The sequence below is a fragment of the Acanthaster planci genome, linkage group LG17, assembly GCF_054643075.1.
Source record: "Acanthaster planci isolate LZ-2023a linkage group LG17, COTS_SCS, whole genome shotgun sequence".
Classification (NCBI taxonomy): domain Eukaryota; kingdom Metazoa; phylum Echinodermata; class Asteroidea; order Valvatida; family Acanthasteridae; genus Acanthaster; species Acanthaster planci.
In genome coordinates this window covers 12,899,751-12,926,501 of record NC_141793.1, presented here as the reverse complement: position 1 = coordinate 12,926,501, position 26,751 = coordinate 12,899,751, and the positions used below count along the sequence as shown (strand labels likewise).

Genomic DNA, 26,751 nt, shown 5'->3' with positions numbered 1-26,751 from the left:
ATATGTGGTCATGACATTCGACATTGGCACGTGACGCGATATGCAGCAACTACGTGTACATTTATTAGAAATAGCGCCCCTCCCCGCGACGAACGCCGACATTTAACGTGCTGTGTAGAAGAGTGGTATTGGATTTGGTTTCTTGCCGTTCTTTACAAGAGCTAACAAGACAGTCTGAAAACCTCTTGCGGTAAGTCTGCTGTAACAATTGTCCCCTTTGGCTGGCTAGAGCAACATATTTCTCGGTATAACTGAGGGTTGGTACGCACACACATACACACGCAAAAAACATGTACCTGTACATGTACAATATGTGACCAGTTTTGGTCCAGCCAAAGCAAAGGCCCTTCCGAGGTACAAGGACATGTGTCCTGTACTGCGTACGACGTTAGATTAACGTTATAGTGAAATTTTCATTTGCTTTTGTAAGACATTGGGTCGTAGTTTTACCGACCATTGATCAACACTTCTATGACATAGAGAGGGCATGCCCTGTCCGCACGCAAAGTGTGGTGAACCCTTTTGCCAGTTAAATATCGTTAGACAATTGACTTGTTGGCCCTAGTTGTCGTTTGCTTGTGAATTTTGGATTGGGTTGGGTTGGGTTTGGCTGGGTTGAGTAGAGTTGGATAGTTCAATGTTGATATGCCCCCCTACTTGGTCAGAATTATTGCTAAAAAGTAAATTTAAACTTTTTCAGAGAGTCAGAACTGAAGCATGAATTTTTCAGCGAGTGACGACTACCTTGGAGACGCTAGAACTACCCAGCACACCATAATTATGGAACACATTGATAAACTTACCTTCCAACCTGGGGACGAGGTTTTGGACGTGGGCTGTGGATCAGGAGAAGAGACCAAAACGATAGCAACAAAGGTCAAAAGTGTAACAGGTACACAAGGACAGTCATTAGACCTTTGTTTCGAATCGGTTCTGTTGGATCTGCGTCCCTGTGTTTTGTCTGTGGTGTGCATAGGGATTCCCCAAAAGACTCAGAGGCGTGTCCGGCGTTGGGGGAGGGGGGAAACTTGCCCCCTCCTGAGGGATTTTTTTATCAAATATTAATAAAAGTATTTTATTTATCACATATTAGCACCCAAACCCTAGGAAAACAATACCGCGAAATAACAGCAAGGATGTCGGCACCGTGAGGAAGGCTTTTGATATTTTTTCCTCCCCCAACATCATGTTGAATAAGCCCGAATCCGAATTCGCTTTTGAATCCCTACAACCTGGATACAACGCATGAAAGGCTGTCTGGCCCATGGGAACGGAAAGATGGAGTTGTGAAAATTTGTAACAATATTGATGTCGAATCAAATATAGTAAAAAACGTCCTACGGTAAATCACGTTTTCCTGGTCTCTCATTGAAAACATAAAGACGCCAACACATGATGTAAAGTCGCGGACTATGCAGACTCCTCAACAAACTACTTATGTTTTATCGTAAATAACATTGGCCTGAATAACAGTTATTCTTTGCAATGGCAAAATAATGGTATTATAAAAATATTGTCATCGAATATCAAGACCAATTCTCAGTATCGTGATGTTATTATCTGTTAAGGTATCGATTCTTCAGAAGCAATGATAGCTACTGCCCAAAACAGCAACTCGGCATCGAATATTCGGTATGTTGTCTGGGATGCCAGGACCGTCGGTGACAACCCAGAATGGCGAGACAGATTCGATAAAATTGTGAGTTTCTTCGTAATCCACTGGATCCCGTCGGAAGAACAGCCTAAAGCGCTAGAGGGCATCTTGGCCTGTTTGAAAACGGGAGGAGAGGGTTTGATTCTCAACTGCACCGATGTTGGCAGCCGCCACTCAATAAGGGGTGCTGTTTTACATCTTAAGAACCATCCCAAGTGGGGTGTATACGTCAAGGTAAATACACGTATTTTCAAGCCTTTAAAAATCTGCCATCGCCACTCTTTTCCAATAACTGATATACGCATGCATATAGTTTTACGTAGTTCATCTGTCTTAAATCTATTTTAGGACATTTCATGCCATTTTGCAAACAAACGTAACTTGTACGTTGGATTTTTGTTTTAATTGGTCGCGTAACGAGCTTCCTGATACGAAGTTTTCCAAACACTTTTGGGAATTTCGGATTTTTAAGTAATTTGAGGCGAAATGACGTCACGCATCGTCTTTGTCTCGTCATCCTACGTGATGTCGGCGTTTGTTACGACCATTTTGGAAACCTCCGTGAATTGATTTGACACGACGATTGTTTTCTTTACAGCAAGACAAGCCACTTGCTGGATGGTGGTCTCGGCCCATCAAAGACACCGATGAACTGATGAAGACGTATGATTGTACCAGCGTGAATTGTGAAGTCGTAACTCACCGTATGTCCCTGTCCGAGCTGCAATTCAAATGTAGGTTTGCCACTTTGTTTAATTTCCATGCTGTCGAGCTAGTACGTACCAAGTTCATGTATACGGTAACATTTTGTTGGCGTACAAGGTTTGCGTCGTATTACTTTTGAATTTTCCATTTCAGCTCAGGACCTATTATTAATCCCGTACTCACATTAATTTATTTTACAGCAAGTAGACCGTATTGCTTGGAGTAAGTTAATTTACTTCGTTTTTTATCCTTTCTAGTGACTGCCAAGACTCTACTCAGCTTTTTGAGTCTCATACCGGCAGAGGAACAGGAGACATTCCTTGAAGATTTGTATCGCCAGGCGCTGTTAGACTTGGAGGACAAGGACCAGCCAGGGCACATACGTCATATTGCTGAATCTGTTGCCATACATGTCCGTAAATGATTGACCTATGGGTGCTACACTGGCAGGCCCTTTGGGCGTAACTTGGCTCTGGTGCCAAGGAGATCTTTTAATGTGGATGGTCACACAAGCACGATATGTACTACCTCCAAAGCCCGTGTCATCAAGCACAAGGCAAAGAACCCTGAAGCAGATACGAAAATATAGAGAAACTTTGGACAAAAAGGGGTTCCTAATTTCTGGTTTAATTAATAATCATGTCACTAGGTAAATTCATACTTCCATGGTCTGCCTTGAGCAGAAGCACCCTTCATCGGTTGAACAGAGCCAGGTTGGTCGGGAATGTTCATTTTAGTTGGTAGCAACGGGTAACACGTGCATTTCATAGTCATTGGTGAACCAGCACAGAGCAGTTCCGACCAAAGGAGCCTCCATTGCTAGGAAACTTGCTCTCTTTCTCTTTTGCTCCAACTTGGGGTAAATCGACCACATAACAGACACCTGGAGACAGTGATTACGCATCGATAAGGATAGGGCATACACATGTACACTTTCCGGCCTCGGTTCATATGCTCTTCTTCAATTTTTATATTGGAAACCCAATCTGGTAATGTTTGTGTCGACGTTGCAAAAAATTGAAACAGTTTCTTACAAATACAAAGTTTCCCTGTTTGAAAAGGTGATTTCCTATTTTGGCATTGTCTTTTTATAGTGGTTATAAAGTGGTTATTTTGTTGTAGTTATATCACGATATTTGCCATATTACATTAGAAATTTAATTTTTACAGACATACATGTATAAGGCCATGTCCGAATCACTTGGCAGTAGCTTGAAATAACTTTACAGTCTATGGCAATGATAGATAAGTTTCGGTAGGAACGCGCGCTGGGACGCTTTGCGCGAACTTTGTATTGGTTAACCTCGAAAAATTCTCCGTCGGCCGCGCTGTTGGTGAACTTTTTGGGTGCTTGCCCCGGTGTGCCTATTATTTGGACGGTAGTTTAATTATGTAAATTCAGTGACAATAAAAACCACGAACTGTCGTGCACATTATTACACGGGTGTACAAGCGTGAGGGCGCACTCTACATGTATTTGATACCCCTAGTAAATATGGAACGATCCAGTAAGGGTCATGACATCGCAGAACACTATAAAGCCAAACCACTCCAAATTTCGTGGCAGGCCTACATGATGTAAGCCTAGCCTACGTACAGTGTAGATGTCCACGCTTCATGAGAGATTTATGCTGGCTTTTAACTGTTTAATTTGTACAGCTATATACATGTACGAGAAAGTCTGAAATTTGTGAGAACTCATTGGTAAGTCTGCTGTAACAACCCCATTTGGCTGGAGGTGTAGAACACATGACAGCATTTTTACTTGGCTAATTAAAACAATGACAGGTTTTTTATTGTTAATTCATTCAGCTCAGTCACTGGAAAATTTCGCTATTTCAGTTATAAGCTCATGGGTAGACCATGGAGAAATAAAAAGCACAGACCTGTCTCTTTTATTTCTCCATGCCGTGATAAGCCTTACCCCCAGAACTGTGGGGTCTGAATTCCGCTTCACTCCCACGAGTGGAGCGGACATCGGACCCCACAGTTTTTGGGGTAAGTCAGCCTGAGGAACCTCTCTGCCATCAGGCATCACAAATACTTGTGCTCTAAGATTTCACAAGCCCTTTCGGCATATGTTCTGATGTCGGTTGACTTGAGGGCTTCGTTTGCCTGATTGCTGATTAAAATACGACTACGAGGTTTTTACACCTTCACTCAGACCTTTGGGAAATTAAATGGAATTCTTGATTTTTTGCAACATGCAGCGTGAAGAAGATGGTCTCTTATTGGCTGTGTGGACAGACATTAAAATGAAATTCATTTGAGCACAGTTTGGTTGGGTCAGTTTGGGTTTCGGTTGAGTTGGGACAGCACTCATTAAAAGCACTTTGAGTGCTTCGATTTCGATACATCACCTCATAGGTCAGATTTACTCTTTCAGAGGGTCAGAATTGAAGCATGAATTTTTCAGCGAGTGACGACTACCATGGAGAGAGTAGAATTGTCCAACATTCCGTATTCATGCAACACATTGATAAAGTTACCTTCCAACCTGGGGACGAGGTTCTGGACGTGGGTTGCGGATCAGGAGAAGAGACCAAAACGATAGCAACAAAGGTCAGAAGTGTAACAGGTACACAATGAAAGTCATTAGACCTTTGGTTGGAGTTGGTTTAATGATCTAATTACTGTGGAATTGTCTGGAAACCGAGTATTCCCTCGGGTTACAGGCCGTACTCATCTGTTTTTTTTTTATTTCTAATGATTGCATTATGCTAGCTCGCATATTTATGCTAATGTAATGTCTATGTGAATGTAGTATTTGAATCTGTAGTTAAAAGTGAGGGTCCCTACTTGACAAGCAGGACTCCCTCTCCAGCCATTTGTGGAAAATAAAGTCAACCTGATTCTGTCTTCAAGTATTTTTTTCTGGAATTGGGCTTTCTGTCCCAGAAGTGCACTCGGGAAGGGAAAGATGGGACTGAAATCAATTAAAAAGTGAAAAATTGTTATGGTTGATACCGATTTCATCAATCATTATCATATAGTTATAAACATTATATGATGAGGTCATTTAATATTAGATTCATTAACGTGATTGTTAAATTTATTGTAAATAGTGTTCTTAAAAATACACGTAGTGCACATTTTGAATGGCACATTCATTGTACATGTGCTGTCGAACCTTCCACAGTTAATAACTGTTAAGAGCTCTGATAATACAAGAGTGCTTATAACAATGATAATCATAGGTCCCAATCCTTTGTTTATCATTGTTTTCATTCCTGATAAAACAAGGTTCCTCTTGGAACAAGATAATTTGCCAAGTCCAAAGGGTCTCTTATTAACAAAGTTCGACTGTATTGAAAATCTTGTGAAATCATTAGTAGTTAAATATCGAGACTGATTTTCTGTGTTGCGATATTATTTTCTTTTTAGGTGTTGATTCTTCAGAAGCAATGATAGCTACGGCCCAAAACAGCAACTCGGCATCCAATATTCGGTACGTTGTCTGGGATGCCAGGACCGTCGGTGACAACCCAGAATGGCGAGACAGATTCGATAAAGTTGTGAGTTTCTTCGTGATCCACTGGATCCCGTCGGCAGAACAGCCTAAAGCGCTAGAGGGCATCGTGGCCTGCTTGAAAACAGGAGGAGAAGGGTTGATTCTCATAGACACTGATGTTGACAACCACCACTTATTGAGGCAGAGTTATGCACATGTTAAGAACCATCCCAAGTGGGGTGTATTTGTCAAGGTATATACATGTACATGTAGTTTCATAGCCTTTGAAAAATCTGTCACCGCCACTCTTTCCCAAAAACTGCAGGTATAGGTATTCAGGCTATTTTCAATTTTTGCTTCCTTTTTATGTAATGTGGGTTGTTTAAAGACTATTTTAGGACATGTAAATTGACGTCAAGTTGATGACAAATGCAACGTAAACGTTTGATGCTGATTTCGATCACTGATTGCATATTAGTGAGAATTTTTTACAGAACTGTTGATTTGTTTGTAGGATTATGTGTCGCCGGTAAATTTGTGGTCACGACCCATCCCAGACACCGTTGAACTGTTGAAGACGTATGGTTGTACCAGCGTGCATTGTGAAATCGCACGTCAGGATATATCCATGTCAGAGCTGCAATTCAAATGTAGGTTTGCCACATTTAATTTACATGCTAGGGAGCGAGTACCAAGTACATGCATACATGCTTATTTGTGGTCGTACAAACCATGCATTGTAAGGTTCTCATTATCAATATGCTTTTACTTGAAAAGATCAAAGTGCAGCTATTTCAAGCAAGATGATATTCACATTTGAACATTTCCCAACAAGTACAGAGTATTGTGAAGAGTTTGTCAGTTAGTAGTATTATTATTTTTCCAGTGGCTGCCAAGACTCTACTTGGGTATTTGAGTCTCATACCGTCAGAGGATCAGGAGACATTCCTTGAGGATTTGTATCGTTGGGCACTGTCAGACTTTGCCGACGAAGCCCGGCCTGGACACGTGCTTCACGCTGATCAATCTGTGGTTATACACGTCCGCAAGTAATGGATGAACTTCAAAATGTTACACTCATCCATGGATACGCTGGCAGCCATCTTGTCGTAAGGAGGCACCGTTGTCAAGGAGATTTTTGATGTGGATGGTGACGGGGAACTTCATTTAATACTGGCAAAGCATGGAGCAAAGAATCTAGCAGCAGATATATTTGAAAATATAGAAAATTACAAAAAGGGAGTTCCGTTTTTGGATTATTAGTGTACATGGAGGTCCATTTATATTCTAACCAGTATCAAATAACGAATAGAGTTTATTGGTAACTGTATGCACCAGTATTTGACTAGGTAATGACTACATGTAAATAGTTTCTTCAGTACTGTTTTTCCCTTTTCAAATTCTTTTTTTCATTCAGGACTAGTCTTTTACGAAAGGGTTATTTTGTTTTAGTTGTACACATTCACCGCACTTTGTACATGAGATTTTTATGGTAATATACCTGATATGCATAGGTAATATACCTGATATGCATAGGTAATATACCTGATATGCATAGGTAATATACCTGATATGCACTGGTAATATACCTGATATGCATAGGTAATATACCTGATATGCATAGGTAATATACCTGATATGCATAGGTAATATACCTGATATGCACTGGTAATATACCTGATATGCATAGGTAATATACCTGATATGCATAGGTAATATACCTGATATGCATAGGTAATATACCTGATATGCATAGGTAATATACCTGATATGCATTGGTAATATACCTGATATGCATAGGTAATATACCTGATATGCATAGGTAATATACCTGATATCCATATATTTTTTTATATGAGCCACAGTCATGAAGAATCTTAGCATGATGTCTAAACTAATGTTGAGTAGTTTCTCACCAAAATCCAACATGTCCCTAGACTGATAGTGCATTAAGGGAATAAATATGTGTTTGACCGGTCTTAAACGTGCGTGTAAGATCGGCTTAGGAGAGTGGACGCGACTGATGCACGAGCTGTAGGCAAGGGCATTATCAGCGTTCGTTCCCCTGAGCCGGTCTTAAACGTTATTCCCATTCATAAATAAATTTTTAGTTTGAGTCAAAAGAAGTCAATATATGATAGATTTCCAGCGATTGTGTTCTGAAATTTTACTTTCATTTTCCAGAACACCCCCGTCCATTTATGATATATTCCTTGTGCAAATTACATGTACATGTATTCATACGCAGACTCTTGACCAATAGGAATGAAGTAAACTGTCGCGTATGCAAGTACCAGAGCGGGTTTTTTTATGCAGCGGGAATTATCACTTCTTAGAGGGCCTTATCAAATGTTAATACATGTTCAAGTTCACGTTGTCGAATAGGGAGACTGTCTGAGGTATTTATGAATTATCGCATAACTGAAACTACATTTTGTATCGACGCACGCTTAAAACGCCTACGAAAAAAGGGTTTCCACATAGATGCTTCAGTCGTGGAGCACCGAAATGTGACATTTTCAACCAGGAAGTTCAATGCAAACGATTGGGGTTTTGGTTCACGCGCTGGTTCTCGCGCGAATGCCTTTTCTTTATAATGGAGATGAATGCTTTTACCGTTGGTCTCCTGACATAAAGACCATAATGGTGCGTGTGACGCACGCTGCCTGTAGTGCAGATAATAACAAGACGGTACAGAGCTGACAATGACATACGGCTGCTGACACAAAGTAAAGACTGGTTTCTTGGATTCACTAGAAATATAGTTCTTGGGCAATTCTGTTAGCGACGTTTGAGATACCAAAAACTCAAGAGGGCGCTGCAAACGCGCAGTGCCGCTCATTCCCACCTGTAAGTTTATTTCAAATGTCCTGCAGGCTCGGAAAGAATTTACGTTCCCAGTTTGGAGAATAAATACCTGGGTGGTTGGGCGAGTTGTTAGGGTGGAGGATTTCGTATTCTATTTTAATCAATATATACCAGTTATCAGTTCCCTCGCCTGAGAATTGATTCACTTCTAAATTTTGCTTACTGCTCCAGAGTCGAGGCAGTGTTGTTGAGCAACGTAAGTTTGCTCTTTCAACCAACATCACTTGTCCAAATTCTGTTCGAATACTGTGGATAATAAAAGATAGTCCCAATTATATACTACTCAACAAAAGTTAAGGACCACTTTTTTCTTAACTTGTAATTTCAGGATGTGCAATGATGCAAGAAAGACTTTATATAGATAGTTGGTGTGAACTTTTTTGTGAAATACACCAGTTTCACGGTAAAATCCAAAAAGGTATAGTGTACGTCAAAAGGACAACCTTCTCGACACACTAATGTTCCTAGCTGCATGTCATTTTGGAAACATAATTTGTCATGGGGTTGTTGCATTGTGGCGCCCCGCCAACCGCAACCGCCAATTGAAAGGGCACCCTATGTGTGAATGGCAGTATACTCGAGTGAATGCATCTACAATAAAACAACCTTGCAATGTTCATGACATTTGGCATCACTGACGTCACAATGAATGTGCAAGCGACTACATTCATGTGAAATGGCGGCCCTCCCCATGATGATCAACCGCATTCGTCGTGCTGTGTAAAAGAAGGATATTTAATTTGGTTTTCCAGCCGTTTTATAGAGTTCACAAGACACTTTCAAAACCTCTTTTGGTAAGTCTGCTCCAACACTTGAATCTTCCCTTTAGCTTGAAGCGCAGGATTTTCAGCATTAAGCTGGCAGAAGGACGACACAAAATAATTATATAGGGGGCCTACGGCGTGTTCAGGATCCGACAAAGCGTAGGCCCACCCTAAGTACATGTACATGTATCTTGTACATGCGTTCATTACATTTTTCCCCCCAAGATTTGCTGGCTGAAATAAAAAGACTTGAAGAAATTGCGCTTTTGGCAAATGCCATATGGGGCCTTTTTTCCTTAAAATATACATTTCATGCATTGCCTTAAAAAGGTTGCCATTTTGTCAAGTTTTTAGTTGTTTACAAGAAGTGTTTTCGTTTCGTATTTTGAATGATCGGTCTGAAAGACTTTACGATTGTTTGTGAATCATTCTTTTGGGCTTTTGTAAGATGGTAAGCCATAATTTTACAAACCACTGTTAAAAAGGACGACGGTGACATAAAAAGGGTGTGCCCTGTCCGAAAGAGGGAAATGTTGTCAACTTTTTGTCAGTCAAGTATCGTTAAAGTTTTGGCTGTTCTTTGCTCGTTTGTATAGTCAAAGAAAAAAACTGTGAAGAAATGTATCCTCCTAGATTTTGAAGATCGTGTATAAGAAAACAGTACCAGGAATAGGAACAAGTGCACCCCACATTTCTATTGGCCCATTGCCGTGAAATCTGGATTATTGTTCCCCAGGGTGTATTAAGGTAGGCTAGGCCTATACGCTTTAAGCATGTTGCATCTGAAAGGGTAGTGTATGAAGTTTTCATTGATGCCCTTCTTGTATCACTGAAATCGCGGATATGTGAGCACCATTGCATTACAAATTAGTAGGAAAAGACATCCTTTTCCCATCTTGGCTGATGCTGTATTTGAATTTTTCCATGCATTTTAACATTCGATATGTAAATTTGATAAATACATTCCTTGATACAAGTAATAAGGAAATGTGCTTGGCCAGTCTTAAACGTTTAAGACCGGCTCAGGAGAATGGACGCGCGCAACAGCTGATTTTGTGCAAGTAACTTACATTATGTAAAAGGTGGTCTATCGTTTCATGGGTTGTGTTAAAACCACTTGCTGCCAGGTGGGTTTGAAAAATGCAGTGCACACATACGGGACATTTTCAAGATTTTCAGTTTTCAAAATTCTTCAAAAATTTCAATTAATGGACGTTTACATCCACACGAATGACTGTCTGATGGTTACTCTAATCTGACAGACGAAATCTTTTGACGCCCGAGTATTTCAGCCAGACCTGCAGCCTTGTACAATGAGCCCAGATTTTGCGGTGTTACGTAATTTTCCTTTGTTCACGAACCTATAATCAACTGGCACAGTGCGCTGCAGACCTCTTTTCAATAGGGCCAGATTACAATAGCAGTACTGTGCAGCTCATAGCGGCATGCAGCGTGGTGGAGCGCTTTTGTCTCCGGTGGTAATGCGCTCGCACTAAATGCCCCAAACCGTGGGTGGTATACTGCTTCAAAACAAGTCTGGATAATCTCCACTACTGAGAGTTTAAAAGTGTTGGTAATGCCCAGCAGCCTGGTCTTTTGTTACGAGTAAGGTCTTTTGTTACAAGGCCCAGTTCCCTTTGTCCGATATCGGAGACCCCGGCCACGCGTATAGAGAATACATGTCAGGTGCCAGAAACCCCAGCGGCAAGTGGTTATAACAGACATTGAAACAAGGTTTATGCCGGTTTGAGTGGGTTAGGTTGGGTTTGTGTTTTGTCATTACGAGACAACACGTCGCATTCTTCGATTTAGGTGCATCGCAACTTAATTAGATCAGATTTATCGCTAAAAAGAAAATTTAATTTTTTCAGAGCGTCAGAACTGAAGCATGAATTTTTCAGCGAGTGAAGACTACCGTGGAGACGGTAGAGTTGTCCAACGCATCTTAATTATGCAACACATTGATAAACTTACCTTCCAACCTGGGGACGAGGTTCTGGACGTGGGCTGTGGATCAGGGGAAGAGACCAAAACGACAGCAACAAAGGTCAAAAGTGTAACAGGTATAGAAGGAAAGTCACAAGAACTCATTTTTGTGTTGGTTCACTTGGCTGTGTCTGCCTGTGTTTTGTCTGTACTGTGCGAATTGACTCCCAAATAGGCTCTCCCTTTGCAGAGGTGCACTGAGGAAGGGAAATATTAAAATCGACTTAGAGGTTTAAATATAAACAATAGCGATTTTGATCAACCATTAGCAAAATACTTGTAGTTCTAAACATTGTGCTCTGAGGTCACATAATAGTTTCTTTGTCTTCACTAAAATAAAGCAACATATACATCGTAGTCGCCAGCCATTTAGATCCATCAACAGATTGTTAAGCATGTGTTATTGTATGCAATGCTCCAAAAAATAGTTCCCGGTCACAATGGAACATTCACGACACGTGTATAGAAAATATTTCTTATCGAATATCAAGACCAATTTTCTATATCGTGAAGTTATTATTTCTTCAGGTATCGATTCTTCAGAAGCAATGATAGCTACGGCCCAAAACAGCAACTCAGCATCCAATATCCAGTATCTTGTCTGGGATGCCAGGACTGTCGGCGACAACCCAGAATGGCGAGACAGATTTGATAAAGTTTTGAGTTTCTTCGTGATCCACTGGATCCCTTCGGCAGAACAGCCTAAAGCGTTGGAGAGCATCTTGGCCTGTTTGAAGACGGGAGGAGAGGGTCTGATTCTTGTAGGCATTGATTGCAAGAAAGGCGACATACTGGTGGACGCTTATGCTCACTTTAAGAAACATCCAAAGTGGGGTGTATACATAAAGGTATATACATGTAGTTTCACGGCCTTTCCAAATCTGTCACCGCCACTCTTTCTTTGGTATTGGTATTCAAACTATTTCTATTTTTGCTTCCTTTTTATGTAATTTGGATTGTTGTATTAAACACTGTTTGAGAACATTTGAAATGACGGTAAGTTGAACACAAATACAATTTGTACGTTTGATGCTGATTTCAAATAGTGATTGTATTTTTAAAGTATAGCTGCAATGAATTTTTCTTCAATGTATGAAAACTCTTACGCACTCCTATTTGGTTAAATGAATTGAAAAGTGCACACTATTAAACAATCAAAATTATCAATGTTTTCACAGACAGCTGAGGACGTTGTTCCTGTGAAGTCATCTAGGGAAGACATGGTTCAGTGCATAGCTATTTCTGTTCAAATTGTCAACCCAGATTTTACCAACTGAGAGCATGTCTGAGAGAGGGATTGATGGTTTCTTATTGCTATGCACATAAATTATAATGAATCAGCAAAGAAGAGAAAACTTAGTTTAGGAAAATCTACAAAACGCAAGACTTTTTTGTGTACAAACCTATGTAATATTGAGGCTTCTTCCTGAGATGACGTCACAGTTTAGCTCATGAATATGGAAATCTTATCAACATAAAAACAAAAAGGCATCGAAAGACCCTTTGAATTAGTGAAACCAAAGTTGAAAATGAGGTTTATTGAGGCTCATGCATTTTACAGGTTTGTAATCAAAAACATTGATTGCTGCTACCTTTCAATGAGCTTCTTGGGGCCTAGTTCTATATCGGCGTTAAGAGACTCGTCGTTCGTTAAGTCCCAGACCATACGCAATTATATGAAAACGGTTCGTTGCGTCTATCGCAAACAGTTGGGAAGTTGTATCATATTCAAGTTCACCAACTATTTGTGCCGAGTCGAAAGAGTCGACCCAGGCAAATACGAACACTGGCATGATGGGCTTACAGCGATTTCCTTCTTACCTATAGTATACAATGCATTTTGCCATGCTCTTTGATATCTCAATGTTGTCAAAAGAACTGCCGACCATACACAAAGTACATCGAACAGAGTATCAGTTTGGTGGTATTACCAACCAAAAAGGCATTTCACTTGAAGCTTCTTAGAGTATCTGACGTTGTTACGGAAACCAGTAATTTTGTGGCTTATGAGGAGACTGCTGTTGTACTCGTAGGATTACACGTGGCCAATGTATTTGTGGTGGCGACCCATCCCAGACACCGTTGAACTACTGAAGATGTATGGTTGTACCAGCGTGCATTGTGAAATCGAAAGACGGGGTACATCTGTGCCCGAGCTGCAATTCAAATGTGGGTTTGCCACTTTCTTTAATTTACATGCTACCAAGCAAGTTTTTTACAAGACATGCAATTTCAGGTTCTCATTATAAATATGATTTTTGCATGAAAAAACATCACAGTACAGCAAATTGGTTTATTCATTAGGTGTTCACAGATAAAATTTTACAGCAGGTACAGTGAATACGGCAGTTTCACAATAGTGCGCCACCAAGAGTTTGCAACGCGTTGGCCAGTCACAATTTGTCGACCCAGTGCGCGTTTGGAAAAGGTCGACAAATTTTGCGCGTTATGATTGGCCAACGCATTGCAAACTCTTGGTGGCGCACTATTGTGAATCGCCCGTATTGTGAAGAGTACAAAGTTTGCTTTTTTTTTCAGTGACTGCTAAGACTCTGCTTGGGTTTTTGAGTCTCATACCGTCCGAGGAACAGGAGGCGTTCCTTGAGGATGTGTATCGTTGGGCGCTGTCAGACTTTGCCGACAAATCCCGGCCTGGACACGTAGTTTGTGCTGGTAAGTTTCTGGTTATACACTTCCGCAAGTAATGGATGAACTTTACGTGCAACACTCATCCATGGATACACCGGCAGCCATCTTGTCGTGAGGAGGCACCGTTGTCAAGGAAATCTTTGATGTGGATGGTGACAGGGAAACTACATTTAATGCTGGCAAAGCCTGAGTCATTAAGCATGGAGCAAAGAATCGAGCAGCAGACATGACAATAAAGACAATTACTGAAAGAGAATTTTATTTTTAATTAATAATATACGTAGTGTTCTGTCAACTCATATTCTAACCAGTATCAACTAATGAAATAGAGTCCCTTAGTAATTATGTGCACTTGCATTTTGCTAATTTGCATACCGTTTGAGAATTTTAAAACAGTATTTAATGTTCAAAAGTTTCTTTACAAATAGTTTTCCCTTTTCAATGAATTGTAACAAAAGATATATATATATAAATAGCTTGTCTGATCTTTGTTTGCGATAAAGACCCTGTTTCATGTTGAAATCTGGAAACGAAGTTCGACTTTCTCAGCAGATTTAAATAGCCTTTATCTCTGCGCTCGTGACGTCGATGAGATTTCATCGCAAGGGGGGATTCCTGTTTTCAGCGCACGTATGAAATGGCCTTACATCCTCCCATAGAAAGATAGAAAGACACCTCGCTGTTATAACGGCATAAGCGAGTGCATTTCCTGCCTTTGCAGCAAACTTGTTAATTTTGAGCACAATGTGGGGTTGTTTGGCGCTAGCGCTCCGAGCAGCGCTATGCTACGAAAGCCAATTAGTGCCATGGCAAGTATGTCTTCATAATTCGTTATTACCGATTATTAATTTGTTACTATGGATTATTAATTCGTTATTAAGGATTGTTAATTCGTTATTACGGATTATATATTTGATCTGGTGTACTTCCAGTGAATGTTAACAGTGCGACATTTATTCAATTGACAGGTTTGGAAAAGAAGACCAATCAGTCACACGTGTGGAAATGTGTTGTAGGTGCCTCCAACATACGAACGTTTTGTTGATGTGTGACGTGAATTTAACGAAATCTTACAAAGTGGGTTGTGGGTGATGGACGTTATAATTATAAACTATAGATAGATATAGATTATATTATAGATTAAGTATATCAAAGGAAGAGAATGTACCCTACTTGTTGCGTTTAGATGTATGTGGTTGTACTACACCAAATACGCGCCCATAGAAAACAGTGCAAAATCGGACCGAAAAGCGCCCTCTGTTGACTCTGGTGAAGAGGTTGGCCTCCGTTTGTTCACTGGAAATTCACGATTATGACCAGCAGATCACTTTTCCTTTCAACTTTATGGGGGTTCGCCACGAAATGTTTTTTTATTCGCTTCTTTCCGCGATCCGAAGATACCTCTAAAACAGTAGTAAAACTATGCGCTCAGCTCTGAATGTAGCCGCCCGCCTCTATCAAAAATAGGTCCGCAATTTTTGGCCTTTTTTGAAAAAATTACCCCGAACTGGAAACTATCAGTCCCAAATTCAGGATTTATAGAATTTATTTCTGTGATGCCTCTTGATTATGGCCTGTCTTATTGTAAAAAATCCCGTGGGATCACAAAATATTAATGAGCTCGTGCGCAGAAATACAAGCATTTGGTGAAATGCATCATTATGTCATGTCCAAAGGTCATGTCTGTGGTGCCGGTGACAGGCTGAGGGCTTGAACTAGAAGACCAGTCCGTCCCTTTTTTGTTGTAGAAATCAACAATAAATGCCCCAAAATGCATGCATTGAGTATACAGCAGGTAAGTAACGGATTCTCGACAATACAGTGAGTTCAATTTGGGTTATTTTCTGCGTGCAAATAGACCTAGGTCTGAGTGGGTGGATGCAAATAGATTCAATCCAGCAAAGGAGAGCCCATGGGAAGAGCATGTATTTCCGACACAATCTTCAATTTCCCCCAAGCATGCCAAGAGTGGGGAGTCCAGCTAAACGGCACCTCTAAGTTTTATATCTGAAGGCATGTAAAAGTGTGTGTGTTCATTCTTTTTTGTGCATCAAATTCTATATTTTGAAAAGCAGTTGTGTTGTAAAAGAACCAACATTTGTGTTAGTACCATTTATTATGTCTGTTTGCGTCAAGTTTTGGGTGTAAATTATGATGAAAATAATGTAAGATCGGAGCCACTTACACTACATCATCAACTGTGTACGGCTATCTTTGTTTGTTGTCGTGTGACATAGTCCCGTCTAAGCTTAATATCTCGTGAGACTCAACCGGGTTTGGAACGATGATGTCATCGTCTTGTAGAGTTAAAAATCTTTCATTTGATGTATGACTCACGGCATTTGACCAAAGCACCATCAAGCCTCGTTTTGGTTTGTGAAGACTACAAAAAGGTAACAAAAAATGTGCATTTTTCTGTTGAAAATCCCCCAAAAGTATGAAGAGTTGATGAAACATATATGAAACGGTGTATTTGGAAGCTTACAATTTCACAAAGAAAATAAGGTCATTTTTTGTCAAAAATCGATGTCGAACTGGTGCTAAACAGCCCTTTCGTATTGGGGTGCTGTCGTTCAACTGTGCACATTCGGTGTGTGCATGAGATTGATACATGGTGCACAGGGAGCAAGATGCAAATAACAAGTGCATGAACCACACATGTTGTTTCAATCAAACGTTATCAAAAGACCCAATAAAACACGAACAGACTTCAAGTAACTTATGACACCTGACAGACTTGGTCCCCTATTTTTTTAGCTGTTTATTGATGACAAAATATCACATCAAAACTATGCTTCAGTGATCTTTCAAACATCACAAAATTTTCAAGCCCAACTCAACCATCCTGTTACTTTATACAACTAAGACTTACATACACACACGTACAGAAAGTGGCTGCAGCCAATTTCCATGTCCTGTGTATCGATCGTAGCCATAGTCAACCATTTGGTCGCGGCTCGTCTTTGCAAGTACACATGTGAACTGCACGACTCTAGGACCATGCTCAGATTCTGATCGGGAAATATTTACACCTTTTTTTGGAAAATTGGCATGGTTTGGGCCCGTTTTTTTTCTTGGTACTCAGTACGAAGGTCTGTAAGCTACCATACATAAAACTCTCAGGGGGTATGGAGCAGCATTTCTATGGGCACACAACAAGAATAAAAACCCTGTTCGTGACCTGTTAAATGTAATATAGAGCCTATGGCAAAAAAGGGCTTGTTTTCTGTGGGGTTCGTGGTCGGGGGGCAGACGTTGGACCCCAAAGTTCTGGGAATAGCATCGACCCCTCGTGCGGATCGTCTCGTGATGAAAGGCAGGATGGTAAGAAAAAGCTAGCCTCTGATAGGGAGTCCGGCCTTTTCAGTGTTTTTCTTTACCTCCACAAATTTAGGTTGAAAGGCTTGCGGTAGTACCATGCGAAGGAATATATCTCTTATGAGTTTGTGTGGTTCTGAAAAGAACCGGGAGTAAACTCAACGTCTTGGACTGCGTGCTCAGTCCGTCGTCAGGAGACATGACAGACTGAGCAAGCAAATAATAAGAGGGTTACGCTAGGTTTTTCAGAGTATGTTTCTATTTGAAAATGTGTCCCAGAGGGGCTTAGCATTAGATTGCACCACAGAGCATCTAAAGTTGAACATTTTCCTGGGGCCCACATGCCGCAAAGGGCTTTGCTCTGCGTGCTCACAAATTTCAGCTTCTTTCATTTTTCTGAGAATCTCATCCCTGCATTACCAACCCATCAAAACCTAAGTCAAGAATCAGACCTACTGACTAGTGTCTTGCTGTTCAGGGAGTAACATGCATGACTGACTAGTCACCAGGTCCCTAATTTTGCTACCTATTGTCATGTCTCGTTGGTTTTCATACTAAGTGGCGAATTATCAGGGACCTGGCATCTATACGGTCACACACGTTAGAACTAGTTAGCATAGACTGGTTAGATGCACATAGTGCAGTCAGTTGATTTTACAGTTGTCGGTCTACTACCAGAAACTGAGGCACAACCCTGTGTGCCTTCTAGCAATTTTACTTTTATGAGTTTGTAAAGCTAGGGTAAGTTTTTGAATCCAGCCAAGTTAGATAAATTACTTGACTCTAGAATTCTTCCTTTTCAATCAAACCTCTTCAAAGGTCATACTTCAGACCGCACTGACATCTCATCACCAGTTTGCTGGTGTGGTTTCTAAACTTCAAAAATCTTAGCAGAATAACTTCGCAGACACAGTGACTTGTCGCCACGTTTCCCATTTCAGAGACTTACCTCGTCTAGTATCCCACCCGCGAATCAGTCCACTGTTGCAGCTTTAGCACAGGTTGAAAGAGAGAAGATCTTCCAATGGATCATTGAACTGGCTAGCCCAGAGACCAGAGAAAATGCCCTACTTGAGCTGAGGTAAACACTTGAAAAAACTAATGGCAAGGCATTGACGGGTCGTCTCACATTTTTTTATTTTATTCAAATATTTTAAAAAGTCTATTAATCCTAACCTTCCCCATCCACACAGAATTAAACGGTAGTAAAGTGTTTAATTCTGTGGGGATAGGTCTGGTAGGCCCAGACAGCTGGCTTTTGCATTGGATTTGGCATACCTCAGAAAAACAAAGCTCAACAGCCTCTGTGCACAAAGTCCCATATGGGTGTTTAACTTTGTGTGAATGGGGAAGGTTAGGGCCAGCAACCCTTGGGGTTTAGGGTTAAAGAAAACATGTGGTGACTATTCAGCTCAATCTGTTTTCATGCATAATACTATGTGTTATAACAATACAAACAAGATTTGCATACTTTGAAGACCACATGCTGAACTTTGGAATTCTTACAGTATTTTGTTTCATGTTGAAATTTTCAGCAAAAAGAGAGAAATTGTTCAAGATTTAGCTCCTATGCTGTGGAACTCCTTTGGAACTGTTGCAGCTCTACTGCAAGAAATAGTCAACATTTATCCCTTCATCAACCCACCGGCTCTTACAGTAAGTTCCCAAAGTGTTTTTCTTACTTTCTTTTTGTGCGATGAAAATGTCTGTGGAAAAAAATTGTGCAGAAAAAAATGTGTAAAAATACCTGATCACTATTGAAATTCCCTGACTGTTCTTGTTTTCTGTCTTTAAGGCACACCAGTCTAACCGTGTGTGCAACGCCTTGGCCTTGCTGCAGTGTGTGGCTTCCCATCCAGAAACAAGATCTGCATTTTTACAAGGTTTGTTTCACCACAGCTTCCTTGTGTTATTTTCCAGCCAAAGAAAGAAAAACAGAAGTATAGATACTTAGGGCATGTCACTGAAGGAGTTCTACAGATGTAGTTCCACTTCTGTGACCATGAACAAAGATTCTGTTAAACTTTTATCAAAACTTGACAAGATTTGTCAAAACACTGAATTACCAACTAAATTATCCACAAAAATGGACAGTACGGGCACTATTTTTGAAAAAGGACAAAGTCTTAAGCTTCTTTGTGAGGTTTGATACTTTCAACAGTATCCTTCATGAAAGTTTCATGTAATCTTGATCCAAGAGAATGCTTTACTGTCATTCAAACCTACTTTTGATGTCATTCCATTTCAGCTCATATTCCTTTGTTCCTGTATCCATTTCTTCACACGGTCAGCAAGACTCGACCATTTGAGTACTTGAGACTGACCAGCCTAGGGGTCATTGGAGCATTGGTCAAGGTAAGTGGCATCACCAAAGCCTCCAGTCAAGAACATGAGTTGAATACAGCCAAGAACTGCCCATACCAACTTGAAACATAATAGAAACAAAGAAGTTGTGTTTCCTCAAAGAAGCATTCCACCTCATCAAACATAATATTAGTGATATTGAGATGCTCTCTGAGTTCCAAGGACACCGCCAATTTATTGAGTCTATCTATTTGGATGTGCATTTTAGAATGGAAACTTTTTAAGTTCCTATGTATCACACAACTTATAATGAGGGAAGATACTCAAACTTCATGACTTGATTGTAATGTGGAGCTTAATATGTTAACATCAACCTTTTCTTTCGATTTTATTTGGTGTAATTTTTTTTTTGTTCCAGACTGATGAGCCTGAAGTGATAAATTTCCTTCTGACGACAGAGATCATTCCACTGTGTTTGAGAATCATGGAAAGCGGCAGCGAACTCTCCAAAACCGTAGGTTTACCGAGGAACCTGGAACCAAATTTTGGTTTGGGAAAGTCCAATGAGAGCCCATTGCCCCAAAGCAACTTTCTGAAAACATTTGACGGACGAAAATAGTTAACTTCATTCTTCATATGTTTTTTCACTTGGCTTGTGGACAATATTGTAATTCTGCTGTTATGTTAAGGTCTCTCATTCGTACTTGTTTCTTTTGCTTTTCAATTCCTGTAGGTTGCTACATTCATATTGCAGAAGATTCTTCTTGATGAGACAGGCCTGTCATACATTTGTCAAACTTACGAGAGATTTTCGCATGTGGCAATGATTCTAGTGAGTAACTAGCAGTTTTCCTTTTAGTATTTAAATTGACTTCATTGACTTTGCATTGAAATGAATACCCCATTTCTGTACAGCGAATGTACCTGTAAGTTTCAGGGTATGTATTTAATGGCCGCCTTACATTTGTTGCAGTGCAAAATGGTGATGACTTTGGCTAAGGAACCTTCAGCCAGACTTCTGAAGCACGTAGTGCGCTGCTATCTCCGTCTCTCGGACAATGCCAGGTGTGTGTGTGTAGTTAATTTTCATCTTAAAGCTTTTCTTTGGTCAAATTGTGGTGTATGAAATGGAGCATGTCTTTGGATTGCCATAGGTGGAGATTTGCAGTCTTGGTTGTAGCATTATATGTTACAAACAGGGGTGTGAGAATTCAGCTTTTCAGCTGATTTCAGCATTGTTTTTGGTTTAGATGTTGACCTTGTATTTCAGCTTTTCCGTACACCTGGTCTGTACAAAAGTATGGGAACTATTTACATTTTGTCATATCAGTGCAACAAGGTTGTAACTCACATTTTTTTGTACACGAGATATGACCTTGTTGCGATGACATGACGATTTCAGCTTTTTACTAGCTGTTTCCAGCTTTAATTTTTAAGTGGCCACTCACACCCCTGCACAAACTGTTTTATTCCGTACATGTATGGGTTAGAAAACGATACTGATGCACACATCGTCTTGCTCACAGTGAAAAGTGTGTGGCGATGTTTGCAGAGCAGATGGTCCTACATAAATAAGACTCACCATTTTGACCAACGTTTTATGATGTTTTCAGAGCAAGAGAAGCCCTTCGCCAGTGCCTGCCAGATCAACTCAAAGACAACACCTTTGTTCCCGTCCTGAAAGATGACACATCAACCAAGCGGTGGCTCGCTCAACTTATTAAGAACCTGACGGATACTGGGGTGCCCGACCCCCGAGGGATACCCCTTCCACCCCAGTAGGCTCAGAGGTACCCAAACACGTTGAATTACATAGGAAAAAAATCCATTAGGCCCAGGGTTGAGGCTGCATATGTCAAATAGGATGGTGTCTCAGAAGTGATTACCTACTGGAAAGTTATCATGCAGATGTTTAGGAAACCAGACTTCATGGTCTTCAGGAAACATGTTACCCAGGATTGGTTGATGGATTAGGGGCTGATTTTTTTACTATTGTTAGGATAAAGAAATTTCTATTATTCTGCACAGTGTTAATTCATTGAGGAAATTGAAATCATGGACTGTGTACAAGGCCACAATCCCAATGTTTCCCAAATGCAAGGTGAAATTTGGATGGAAATCAAAATGGTGGAAACGGAAACAGGTGAGTGTGGCTTTCACTAACCAGTAGAGGGAATAAGTTATCCCAGTGGCCAGGAGTAGCTTTCAGTAGTTTCACTGTGTTATCTGGACCGATTACTCTCGTATGGACAGTGCAGATTTGAAAAATCTGTGTTGCTGTCGAGATAATTTCTCGGCAAACAGACTCTCTAAATTGAGAGGTTATTGTGCTATGTGCTTCACATGTAAACTGTTTATTGCCTTGATTTTCCGGAGGGAGTTTTGACAATTTTCAGCTGAAAGATGACTTAATGACAGTTTTCTATGAAGGTGTCACCCACATGATCACATGTGGGATTAATGTAATCGCATGGCTTGAATCTATACGCCATGCTTGCAGGTGTGACTACTTTTTAATTGAAGTGCAGTTTTAGGCAGACAGGGAGTATACGCCGTTGCCTACTTCAAAGAGGATTTTATATCATGTATATAGCTTGTAAATATCTGTGAACAACCTCTGAGACAGAGTCACGTTTTTCAATGCAAGTTTGAAAAATGGCAGAAATGGTGCAGTTGCTTTTTTGTTCCACAGTGCCAAAGCTCTATGTTCTTCAGAAATTTTGAAGTACTAATCAGAGGAGTTTAGAATAAGTGACAGTTGAGGGAGGCTTAATAAACCCCTGTATATGTCAGAAGACAGACTATGAGGGGAACACTGATGGATGTCCACAGCAAAGTCCATCCTTTATTGGTAAAGAACACGTATTAACTTTGTGTTGTTTCTATAATGGTGTCTTATAAATACTGGAAATGCACATGGTGCTAAAGACAACATATTGTCTTCACTTTCTTAAGCGTTTTCTTTTTTTTTTTTTAGATTTCCATTTGTTTGAACTCAAAACTAGAGTATTGCCACAGAATTATTGAAAACAAAATTCATTGACTGACATGCACTCCAGTGTTCGTTTACATGTACGACAAAAGCATTAGACAACACTTGCAAGGCTTTACACTTTGATTTTGTGTTTTCTCCAGTAAAGCTAAAACATTTTGACCTTTTTTGTTGTACGTGTCAATTTTACCTACAACTGTTCTTTCTTCTTATATTTAATATATTTGTTTTTAGTATTCTGTCTCCAGGTGTTTGTTTCAAGAATGTCTAATAGTAAAGAGGCAGGGTTATTCTTAAATATTTTACACAAAATGAAAAATCCTCATTTTAAAAGGTTTTATACAGAGAGTTTCTCAAGGTTTGTTGGTAGATTTTTCTCAAATTCGTAATTTAAATATTCGGGCACAAAGGTTGAAAACAAACAGTTTCTTGAAATATACACCAAAATGCAATGAATCAAGTTTCATAGAAAAACCTATTGTAAATTCTTTTTTGTTCGGTTCAGTTCAGTTCAAAGTAAAGAAGTCAGTGTTTTGTCTTTTCCTTTAAACCTTTGTAAATATTTAGGTTACTGAATATGCCATTAAATACATGTAATGGTTTAAAAATAAACCCAACTTAAGTCTGTGATTTCAGACTGGAATAAATAGTGCAAAATAAATAATATTTAAGCTTTTTTTGTCAATTTTATGACGTATGTGTCATTTATATTGAACTGTAAATCAACGCTGACAATGCAGCCATTGTAATAAAACATGGCAGAAACCTAGCATCAATGACGCTCTAGGACAAGTTGATGCGCTTCCTTGGCCTTGGTGAGAGAGCCAGGTGATCCTTGCGTGGGCTAAGTAGGCCCAGTCTGACAGAGAGTGGGGTGTGGGGCTCAAACATGTCCCGTGGGGTGCTGGGATCAGGTAGGCTGATCTTGAGGAGTTTGCCAGCTTTCAGGTACCCTATGTGGGAATTTGGTTTCCAGCGATGTTAGCTATAAAAATTACTTTGAGGTACAAGGCATTGATGCATCGTATAAACAGTTTAATGTTATATGTTTATGGATAGACAGCATGGAAACTTACATTTGCACCAAACTGCTTTGACCATTTTATTGTAAATTATATTACAGACCCCAGTGATTTACATATGGTAAAGAAACAACTGTATATTACCGGCATTGGTTGCCATACTGATTGGGTACATCCCGATGCTGTTTCTGATGTTGGGATTAGCTCCTGTATTGAGAATGGACAGCAAAGACAAATGTGATGCATCGGACAGCGCAGGAAGTGTGGAAGCTAAATTTAGATTGAAAGTCCCATGTACAGTGGATTATTCATCTTGACCATTGTAACATTGGGGATGTGGAGGTGTTGAGATTACCATTTATGAGAAGTAATTTGATGATGTTGATGTCACCCTTTGAGGCAGCCCAGTGCAGTGCAGTGTTGCCCTTATGGTTTTGAGCATTCACATCACAACCTGTAATCAAATATTGATCAAAGGTCAATCTTAATTGTGACCGGCTCCAGAAAAATGGGTAGGAAGTTACCCGAGTTCTTGATGGGGCTTGATTCTGTACGTCAAAAGCTAGAATTTGATACACATGTACATGTAAGAATGACCCCTGCTGCATTCTTGCCCTTGACTTGCTCCCAGCAGTCTCTTAATCAAACTCGTAACGCATTTCAAATTTTGTACCTGCTGAAATGAGCAGCTCTAGAATGCTGAGATCTTGGCTCGGTGAACCTGCACATGCAAATGTTGCCAGGTACAAGCAGGTGTCTCCATCATTGTTGGCTACTGACACATCCCCTCCTGACAAATGGAAGAGAAATGGATATTACTGTGCCATTTCTTTTGAATGCCGTTATTGTTTCCACCATTATTTCCACTGATGTCACGGTCACTGATGAAGTGAGGACTAAGAAAATATGGAACTGATTTTTAAGGATTTATTATTCATGATTACCTTGACTCGTCAGATGAATAAGTAGTCTTGGTTCCAGATGGTATACTGTTATTATACTTAACACATCCCCCCTAGAAGTCTGTAAAGAATTCCTGAGATTCTGATCAAACAATGACCAACACAAAGGCAGCGGGGTTGCCTCCGTCCCATATCTTGCTTCAAATGCTACTGATTGGCAGAATCTATTACACGAAAGCATTCATTTAATACACCACAGACTAACTCTGAACTAAGACTAATGAATCAGCCAAACCCTATCTACGAGCAAAGATATCCAAACTTTGCAGATCTGACACCTGATTCATTTGGATCTTTAAAAATTTGTGAAGGATAATTACCTCTTTCCAAAAGGAAATTTACAAGGTCCTTGTGGCCACTGATGCAAGCATACTTCCAAAAAGGAAAAGAGAATCAAAATTTATGCATGCCTTTAACGTCAATTGTAGACAGTAAAAAAATAGGAGTTTGAACACTATACAATGCAACTGTACATTAACTTTAATCACTGGAACCTTGAGACAGAATAGAGTGTCTCTGTTTCAACCAAATCTCACCAGGAAGAGGGTCATTCCACTTTGGGGGATGGGGAAGTTCACGTCAAATTGAAGCTTGCTTACAAGGGCCTTAACCTGGCCTGCATGGCCTGGATGATGAACTGTCTACAAAATAAACAAAACTGACAGTTGTAGTTTTCACCCAAAAATCGAAAATAAAAATTTCTACAATAAGATCATAAAATTCCGGAGATGATAAACATTTTACCTTAGCAAGCTCAAAGATTGAGACAACTTTCGTTGATCTTGGTGATTCAACGCCTGAAAATGAATAAACATCCATAAGCAAATAAGAAACATTCAAAGGTACAAACTTGTATTAAATTATTCATGCCTTTAAACTTATGTCCCCAACTACCAAGAGCAAACAAGACCTTTCTAAAACTAAATAATGTGATTATTAAATATTTTCAAGTGTTTGCCTTATTCATTAAGTATGTAATAAAATAGTAATTTATTTGCTAGGCCATCACAAATGAAAGAAAAATAAACAACAGGCTATATCAACCTACAGTCAAATCTAAAACATTTGGCTAGGCCTGTGTCCTTGATTCATATTCTATTGACGACAAAACAGAGTCACAGACCAGAAGCATGTTTACATCCATTGCTGATGCACCAGATGAAAGTCACTGCCACAAATACAGCCAGGGCCAAGAAGCCAAATGACTCTAGAGGAATCTGGTTTCTCTCAAGAAAACTTTCTGCTGCCGTTCTCAACCATTCAGTGGCTTTGAAACATGTTTAAGGATGGAGAAAAGTAACACCGTGACAGATCCATTATGTATGAACCACAGTATAATAAAGTTGTTAGGCCTAATGATATTTCAGGAACAGTTCCTCAAATTGAAATGAGTTTCACTAACGAGAATATCAAATAATCTTTTTCATGGGATAGAACATTTGGGACAAATATTTTGCATGAAAGACTTCTTTTAAACCATTAAATTCTGCTAATATCAAATCAATTACTATTTCAACTGACATTTCACTTTAATAAATTTTGAATGATAAATTAAATGAAACTCCAGCTTACAGTTGCCCTTGATTTCCGCTGTCAGTTTTTCACAATTGTGAATTACACTTTCCAGAACGCCTACTGCATATTTCCAGATGCCTTTTATGTCGAATTCAGCAGTCACGTCAAGGCTAGTATTGGTGATCACTGCATCCCTACTTGGAATATCCATGGCTGAGGTAACATTGACGGCACTGTTGGGAAAATTTGTCTAAAAGTTAGGCCTAGCGCACGTAGCGGGACCCACGTTAACTTAGTCCCCTAGTCACAATGAAGACGTTGTTTGTGACAGAGCCAAGATCGGAGAAACCTTGCCTAACCTTACAAGAGGAAGAACTAATTTGAATTTTCCTCGAACACGCAAAAATTATGGCAGAATTAACCACTCACTATATCAAGATAAAATATGGGTTCTCCACTGGCATAACTTGTAAAACTTCAGACACGTCAAACAAAAATTAAGAAAAGCAGACGATAAGGTTTATTGAAATCACGTGATTTAAAAGGCAAATCAATTTGTTT

At 39.9% G+C, this 26,751-nt stretch overlaps 5 protein-coding genes across 7 annotated transcripts; 4 read left to right on the top strand and 1 right to left on the bottom strand.

Annotated features, from left to right (window-relative positions):
* Positions 1-48: 48 nt before the first annotated feature.
* Positions 49-15,249, top strand: LOC147796364 (uncharacterized). Of its 2 annotated transcripts, none has more exons than XM_022224100.2 (5): positions 49-190; positions 11,314-11,505; positions 11,957-12,276; positions 13,462-13,597; positions 13,967-15,249. In XM_022224100.2, exons 2-5 carry the CDS (start codon positions 11,331-11,333, stop codon positions 14,131-14,133), a joined length of 798 nt encoding a protein of 265 aa, XP_022079792.2. In that variant the 5' UTR covers positions 49-190; positions 11,314-11,330; the 3' UTR covers positions 14,134-15,249. The 2 variants fall into 2 exon arrangements, with proteins under 2 accessions (XP_022079792.2, XP_022079791.2); XM_022224099.2 differs by lacking the exon at positions 49-190 and adding an exon at positions 9,125-9,472.
* Positions 59-4,562, top strand: LOC110973357 (uncharacterized). Its single transcript, XM_022224098.2, has 5 exons — positions 59-190; positions 701-892; positions 1,569-1,888; positions 2,253-2,388; positions 2,617-4,562. The coding sequence occupies exons 2-5, from the start codon at positions 718-720 to the stop codon at positions 2,781-2,783; spliced, it is 798 nt and encodes a 265-aa protein (XP_022079790.2). The 5' UTR covers positions 59-190; positions 701-717; the 3' UTR covers positions 2,784-4,562.
* On the top strand, positions 3,921-7,962 carry LOC147796365 (uncharacterized). The gene is made up of 5 exons (XM_087148320.1): positions 3,921-4,063; positions 4,746-4,937; positions 5,744-6,063; positions 6,325-6,460; positions 6,697-7,962. Exons 2-5 carry the CDS (start codon positions 4,763-4,765, stop codon positions 6,861-6,863), a joined length of 798 nt encoding a protein of 265 aa, XP_087004446.1. The 5' UTR covers positions 3,921-4,063; positions 4,746-4,762; the 3' UTR covers positions 6,864-7,962.
* On the top strand, positions 14,564-23,357 carry LOC110973517 (CCR4-NOT transcription complex subunit 9). The gene is made up of 9 exons (XM_022224395.2): positions 14,564-15,872; positions 18,337-18,476; positions 18,931-19,051; positions 19,191-19,278; positions 19,644-19,750; positions 20,118-20,213; positions 20,433-20,531; positions 20,673-20,764; positions 21,313-23,357. The coding sequence occupies exons 1-9, from the start codon at positions 15,849-15,851 to the stop codon at positions 21,479-21,481; spliced, it is 936 nt and encodes a 311-aa protein (XP_022080087.1). The 5' UTR covers positions 14,564-15,848; the 3' UTR covers positions 21,482-23,357.
* On the bottom strand, positions 22,519-26,729 carry LOC110973434 (uncharacterized). Of its 2 annotated transcripts, XM_022224277.2 has the most exons (10): positions 26,620-26,729; positions 26,248-26,423; positions 25,799-25,942; positions 25,420-25,472; positions 25,212-25,316; positions 24,996-25,047; positions 24,387-24,503; positions 24,069-24,167; positions 23,858-23,920; positions 22,519-23,644 (listed from the first exon to the last, which is right to left on the bottom strand). In XM_022224277.2, the coding sequence occupies exons 1-10, from the start codon at positions 26,652-26,654 to the stop codon at positions 23,475-23,477; spliced, it is 1,014 nt and encodes a 337-aa protein (XP_022079969.2). In that variant the 5' UTR covers positions 26,655-26,729; the 3' UTR covers positions 22,519-23,474. The 2 variants fall into 2 exon arrangements, with proteins under 2 accessions (XP_022079969.2, XP_087004444.1); XM_087148318.1 differs by lacking the exon at positions 25,212-25,316.
* Between the last annotated feature and the right edge of the window lie 22 nt (positions 26,730-26,751).